Here is a 7706-nt window from a genome sequence, read left to right as displayed (position 1 = left end):
ATTTGGACATTAAAAAGGCTATGTATGCATTACAGAGCTTAACACATGTTCAATTGACTCCAAGGGGAACTCGCAGCGTTCCACACATATTGTAAGGCAATTAGACAATTAGAGGCTTTTCACTTATAGAACTCATGCAAATTTATTAGCTGAAAATTAAATTTTGGGGATTATTCCATCAGGAAACTCAAATTCAAAAGATCTCCAAATCTCCATCATTCACATATTCGGACCAGTGCAACATCCAATAATTTCACATTGTTGTAATGATCAATCTGTGAATATTAACTTTTTATTTTTTTTGTTTTATTATTGTGCATTTTAAAAATTGTTTTTCTTTTACTTTCTCATCACTGCTTTATTTTACAACAACAATGTAGCACATGACAATTATTAAAGACAATTTTATTCTACTATTTCTTAATGACCAGGAACATCGGAAACACAAGAGGAAACTGTGAACAATCTCCATGGATTTAATTTAATATCTCCACATCAGACTGAGTATATATACAGGTGCTGTATCCACTGTGCTTTCTGTGTAATGACCAGGCTTATATCAGACGCACCTGCTACAAAAATTAAAGAATATGAAAAATGTGTTTCAGAAACATGACAATACCTAGTGTAAGTAATGTGACTGAAAATATATTAACTATCTTATGATTGGGGGATTGTTGGGTCTTCATTAAAAAAAATAAAAATATCATTGTTGACTCCTTTCATACGGAGGATATTTTTACTGTCCCAATTTGTTTTTCTTTGCTTATGTAAGCTTATGTCATCATTTTAGAAATGCTTACAGCATTAATATAATTTTTTTAATTATTTTGCTTCAGCAATTCTGGCATCAAAAAATAGTTTCTCAGTTTCCTCAATGCATGGTGATGATGCCAATTATTATTGTTATTATTATTTATAAATAGGGAAATATAAGACGTTCCTTTATCACCCAGATCGCAGACCTGACTGCATTTTACATAATATTCTTTCCCCTTCAGTTTTACAGCCATGGTCTGCCAGGTACACACAATTTTAAGTGATCATTCAAGTATAGACTGGATTTGGATGAAACAAGTAAACAATGACATTTGAATTTCCTGGCTTTATCTACTTTTTTCCAAAATAATTATTTCTTTTTTCCATTATTTTACATACAGTTCCCTGTCTTGCTCCACACTCAAGTGCTTCAGTAATTATATGTGAGATATTGTACTGATGGAACGAGTGTTAAAATAGCGAATGTTTTCTAAGTATCTTAATCCAAAATTTGGAAAATGCATAGAATGAATATTGTGGAAGTCACTTGTAACTTTATTGTACGTTTGATAGAAAAACATTTTTTATTGTAAAGTTTCCAGTAGGATACATGTAATCCAACAATCAAATATATAATATTGGATACATAGAATAAGAATTGCAATTTAACTAAATTTAATATTAAATTTACCTTTGATTTGTGTTTGTTTTTGATGCAGGAGAACAAAGTGACTTCGGTCAAAGGATTTTTCCTTTTAGGATTTCAAGTCAGTCACAATTTGAGAATGTTTTTGTTCTGTCTTCTCCTAATGATTTACAATGCCACGATATGCGGGAATCTTCTGATCATCACCCTGGTGTCCACCAGCAAGAACCTCCACACTCCAATGTACTTCTTCATCTCACAACTGTCCATCAGTGACATCTTGTTACCCACAGATATTGTCCCCAATTTGCTTCATATCCTACTGAATAATGGGGGGACCATAACATTTATCGGCTGTATGGCCCAGTTGTATTTCTTCTGTATTGCTGAAGCTTCTGAATGTCTTCTCCTTACAGTGATGTCCTATGACCGATATGTGGCCATCTGTAGCCCCCTACATTACGTCTCTATCATGACAATCACATTGTGTGTGAGGTTGGTCTTCATCTTCTGGTTACTCACAATTTCTTTTTCATTCATTTACATTATAATATTATCAGGGCTAAAATTCTGTGGCCCGAACATCATTGACCATCTGTTCTGTGATCTTGTTCCCTTGCAGGACATGGCCTGTTCTGATATATTTCCTATAAAACTATCAATAAACTTACTAAGTATTGCATTCATGGTTTTTCCAGGCATAATAATAGTTATTTCTTATGGTAACATTGTCCGCACCATCTTACAGATTTCAACAAATATCAGCAGACAGAAAGCCTTCTCCACCTGCAGCTCCCACCTCACTGTGGTCTGCATATTCTACTTGACAATCTTCAGTGTTTATAATCTTCCAACAAAACTACAATCTTCAGAAGTTAATAAAATCACCTCCCTGCTATACACTGTATTTACTCCATTGGCCAACCCCATTATATACAGTTTTAGAAACAAGGATATTAAGAAAGCCGTGCAAGAATCTCTTAAAAATGTTTTTAACTTTAAATTGTCATGTTAGAATAATTTCATGTTTTGGGGTTGTTTTACAATTTGTTTTTCCATGAGATAACAGATAAAAATGAGCCAGGGGAACCAGCTTTATAGTTCAGGACTAGAGATGAGCAATGTTCGAGTCGAACGGTTCGGCAATTTCATGTTCGAGGGATTTTGGGGGATGTTCGAGTCGTTCAAGTTCGGCAGTTCGAGAACGGTTCGATCACCAAAAAGCGTAGCTAGTTACTAGCTGGCTTTTCAATGTAATAGTGTGAGTCACTGTCAATCAAGATATTATCAAAATTCAGCGTATAGTGTGCGGGGGAGGACAGGGTTTAGATCAGTGCTGCTGAGTGCTGAAAGAATGCCGATCGCCATTTTTGTTTTTTTTTCCTAACCGCACATGCAGTGGGGTGGGCCAGGCTGTCAGCAAATCACAGACACACACACACAGTAAAGTGGATTTTTGCCAGACAAGCAAGGGCATGTGACATAGGCTGTGCATGTCACATGTCCTTGCCTTATAAGATGCGGCCATTTTCCCCATCGCCGCCATTATCTCTCTGCTGCGGGTGGGTGACAGTCACCGCTCCTGATCCCGCTGCTACTGTGTGCACTATAGACATACAGTGCAATCTACACAGCGCTTTAGGGATTAGGGACTACTTGTAATTTCAGCCCTTTTCAGGGCTGCATTACAACCGTTCACAGCCATTGTTGCTAGACAGGTCCGTGCCAATGCTGTGCAGGGTTTTATATAACAGCATCTGGATACATCAGCTCAGGCAATTCCTTGGTGCATTTTTTCATTGGCAGGGATAGAAAGTGAGGCTTCCTTTGCTGTCCAGCTACCTACAGCACCTGTGCATTCTACACACCTGCCCATTTTTGCTACGCAATTTTAATTGCAAACACTGCTGAGACTTTTAGTGGCATACTAAAAGTGTCTGGGATACTAAATTAGTGTTTTTTTGCTTTCCAGCTACCTACAGCACCTATGCATTCTACACACCTGCCCATTTTTTTCTACACAATTTTAATTGCAAACAGTGCTGAGACTTTTAGGGGCACACTAAAAGTGTCTGGGATACTAAATTAGTGTTCCTTTGCTGCCCAGCTACCTACAGCACCTCTGCCTTCTACACTCCTGCCCATTTTTGCTACGCAATTTTAATTGCAAACAGTGCTGAGACTTTTAGTGGCGTACTAAAAGTGTCTGGGCTACTAAATTAGTGTTCCTTTGATGTCCAGCTACCTACAGCACCTGTGTATTCTACACACCTGCCCATTTTTGCTACGCAATTTTAATTTGCAAAAAGTGCTGCCAGTTTTAGGGCCATAGTTGCATTGTTAGGGATAGTCAGTGTTGGTTCTTCAGCTGTCAATAAAGCTAGACTACCTCTGCCTTGTACAGCACCTGTTCATTTTTGCTACGCTATTTTAAATTGCAAAAAGTGCTGCCAGTTTTAGGGCCATAGTTGCATTGTTAGGGATAGTCAGTGTTGGTTCTTCAGCTGTCAATAAAGCTAGATTACCTCTCCATTTTTGCTACGACATTTTAAGTTTCCAATCTGGTCACAAACAAAATGAGTTGCAAAAGGACAGACGCTGGTGAAAAGGGGAACAGGCGTGTTGGAAAGGGAAAAAAGTTTGTCGTGGGGTAGGTGGTAAAGCTACAGAAACATCTGCTAAAGAAAGGCCATCTTCCAGCAAAAGTAAGATGTCTACTACTTTCCGTGGACAATCTGATGTGCTCCCTTTTTTACGGAACCGAACAACTGTAACAAAGGTAGATGATGCACAAAAAAGAACATGCTTGAATGATACTCAAGTGCTCCAACAAGTGGCCTCTCCTCCACCTCAACTTCAACATTCAAAAAACAACAGTTCTCTGAGTTGTCACCCCAATCGCACTTGCTTTCTCTCAGCTCTCAAGTCTCCACCCGTCCTGCACAGTATGGTGTAACAGAGATGGCTGAGTCTGCAGAGCTGTTCAGTCACACTATAGCCTGGGAATCAGAGGTCTGCTTCCAAGCTACAGTGAGTACAGGTCTGCAATGATGGCCAGAAGCTTTGTGAGTCAGATTAAGGTCCTGATGACCAAGTTTCTGAGCATAATGTAGACCCTCATTTCCAAACTGTAACACCTGTTGGTGGAGACAATGAGGAACATACTGATGATGATGAGACACAGATACTAGATTGGGATGACAACTTAACTATTCAGTCAGGGCAGGAAGAGGTTTGGTCTGAGGGTGAGGGGAGTGCAACCACACAGGTTGATGATGAGGTTCTAGATTCCACTTACTGTCAACCCACAGTCAGGCACTCGAGGAGATCAGCAGGGCGGGGGAGGAGGATGAGATTGCCGACGAGGTTAGCTTGCGCCTTCCTTGACAAAAAATTAGTACTGGAAGCACGTCAACAACTGCATCCTCAGCCACCACTGAGTCAGTCGGTGTGGCTCTGCAGGTCGCATGGGCTGTAATAGTTGCCTAGCCTGGTCCTTTTTTGACATCGCAAAGGATCACCCAACTCATGTAATCTGTAAGATTTGTCGCCAATCTGTGAGCAGAGGCCAAAAACTCACTAGTTTGACAACTTCGTCCATGAACCGTCACATGAATAACAAGCATAAGTCCCAGTGGGAAGCTCACTGTGCTACAATGCGGCCTAGTGGAGCAGGCCAACCTCCATCTGCCCCTTCAAGTGCACTTGTGCGCTCTTCATCCTCTATGACTGTGGGGACAGCTGTCACATGTTTTTCGACACAGAACGTCCACCTCTTTAACCGAAAAAGTTAGTTTGGCAGGTTGTCATTTGTTTTGGAAGGGGAAACAGGTGCTGGGGTAGAGCTCTCTCAGAAATCGAGAGCACCAACTTTGGATGAAGGCAACATCATGTCTCCGACTGCACTTTCCTCACAGACCAGCAGTTTTCCAGGGACACCCTACGCAACACCGTCTCCGCACAACAGCCAGATCTCGTTCCCATAGATGTGGACAAAGAAAAGACCATTTCTTTCTAGCCATGACAAAACTAAGAGATTGACTTTAACCCTCTGCTAGCTGTTGGCTACAGAAATGCTGCTTTTCCACCTGGTGGACAAAGAGGATTTTCAAGACCTTATGTCCATTGCTGATTCCCAGTACCAGATGCCCAGTCGCCACTACTTCTCCAAGAAAGGCGTGCCTGCGCTACACCAGCATGTCGCACACAATATCACCGCTTCCTTGAAAAACTCTGTGTGTGGAGAGGGTGCATTTCACATCTGATACTTGGACCAGTAAGCATGGACAGGGGCGTTACATGTCCCTGACTGGGCACTGGGTAACTATGATGAGCGATGGAGAAGGGTCTGCTGTACAAGTCTTGCCGTCCCCACGACTTGTTCATCAATCCTCTATATGTCGAAATTCTTCCACTGCTTCTGGCTCCTCAACCTCGTCTGGGTCTTCCACCTCCGCCCAAATCCTGTCTGGTCAGGCCACCCGCGTTGTAACTGCGCACAACGAATCCAAGTTTAGTAAATGGTTGTCTCCACTCAACCTGTAGCTAATGAAGGCCGTGTGCGACAATGCTGCAAACCTGGGTGCAGCCCTTTGCCGGGACAAGGTGACACACATGCCTTGCATGGCTCACGTGTTGAACCTTGTTGTCCAGCAATTTTTAAAACACTATCCCGGCCTAGATTGGCTTATGCACAGGGCACGGTCACTCTCTGCTCACTTCCGCCGTTTAACCGGCGCAGCTGACTGACTTGCATCGCTACAGAAGTTTTTCGGCCTGCCGGTTCATGGCCTGAAATGCGATGTGTCGACACACTGGAATTCGACTCTCCACATGTTAAAGCGACTGTGGCAGCACCGTCAAGCCCTGGTGCAATACGTTATGACGTATAACCTGGCCAATGAGAGGCAGAGGTGGGGCAGATTACGCTGCTGGAGTGGCCTCAGATCAAGGACCTATGCACCCTTCTGCACAGTTTCGACATGGCGACGAATTAGTTTAGCGCTGACAATGCCATTATAAGCATGACAATTCCAGTCATTTACATGCTGGAGCACACTCTAAGCCCTATTCGAAGTAAGGGGGGGTGGGCAAGACGATTCATATGTGGAAGGGCTACCAAGATCTACAAGGTCCAGATGTTCAGCATCACTAAGGTGGCAGGCATGGGACGGTGGGGGAGAGGGAATAACTAGGGCGCATAGTAGCATCCAAAGTGTCGAGGAAGGTGCAGGAGTCCAGGTAGAAATAGATGACGAACTGGAGATGGGCATGGAAGACTCAGCAGATGAGGGAGACCTTGGTCAAATTTGGTTGTTCGAGGTTGGGGGGAGATGTCAGAGAAAGGAGGCACAGTTATCATCTCGCCGCCACAAACACAGCAAGGACTTGGTCCACAGGGATACGCAAGACACATGAGCGCCTTATTGCTGTACTACCTTCAGCATGACCCTCAGATTGTCCGAATTGGAAGTAATGATGACTACTGGGTTGCCACACTCTTAGATCCCCGGTACAAGTCCAAATTTGGCGAAATAATTCCAGCCATAGAAAGGGTGCACGTATGCAGGAGTATCAGCAGAAGATGTTACGCAATCTTAGCTCGGCTTTTCCACCATACACCAGTGGTGCACAGAGTGAATCTCCCAGTTGTCAATTGTTGTCAAACATGGGACTGCCTAGTCATTGTCAGTCAAATCGTACCAGCAACACCGTATCTGGTGGTAACAGCAATTTTATGGAATCGTTTCATAATTTTTTTAGACCATCCTTTGCAAGGCCTCAAGAGACAAGAAGTTTGACACATACTCAATGCCTGTAGAGGATAATACAGGAGTATCTCCAAATGAACATCGATGCTACGACTGTGCAACTGGTGCCTTGTTCACTTTGGGCTTCCAATCTTGATAAATGGCCTGAGCTCTCCACTTACACCTTGGAGATCTTGTCGTGTCCTGCAGCCAGCGTTGTCTCTGAATGTGTCTTCAGTGCTGCTGGATGTGTGCTGACAGATAAGCGCACACAACTGTCTAGTGACAATGTGGACAGACAAATTTTCATCAAGTTGAACAAGTCATGGATCAGCAAGGACTTTGCTACCTACCCCGGTATCATCCCGGGAACAGTTAAGGCTGGGGTATTTTTGAATGTGCTTGATGCTAATCAACATGTCCAGTTTTCAACTGGGGCACAAGTGATGCCACTGAAGTGGTGTGTTTGGCCCAATTTTTGGAGAAAGGGAGACTCTGGTTGGAGTCCCCTTGCTGTGTTTTTAAAAATGATCCAAGATGAACAAGTCATG

At 42.8% G+C, this 7706-nt stretch overlaps 1 protein-coding gene across 1 annotated transcript; it reads left to right on the top strand.

Annotated features, from left to right (window-relative positions):
- Window positions 1–1472: 1472 nt before the first annotated feature.
- On the top strand, window positions 1473–2420 carry LOC142302979 (olfactory receptor 11L1-like). Its single transcript, XM_075344080.1, has one exon. The coding sequence runs from the start codon at window positions 1473–1475 to the stop codon at window positions 2418–2420; it is 948 nt and encodes a 315-aa protein (XP_075200195.1).
- Window positions 2421–7706: the final 5286 nt, after the last annotated feature.

This window comes from Anomaloglossus baeobatrachus, chromosome 4 (genome assembly GCF_048569485.1).
Source record: "Anomaloglossus baeobatrachus isolate aAnoBae1 chromosome 4, aAnoBae1.hap1, whole genome shotgun sequence".
Classification (NCBI taxonomy): Eukaryota; Metazoa; Chordata; class Amphibia; order Anura; family Aromobatidae; genus Anomaloglossus; species Anomaloglossus baeobatrachus.
This window is presented reverse-complemented; position numbering and strand designations above follow the sequence as displayed.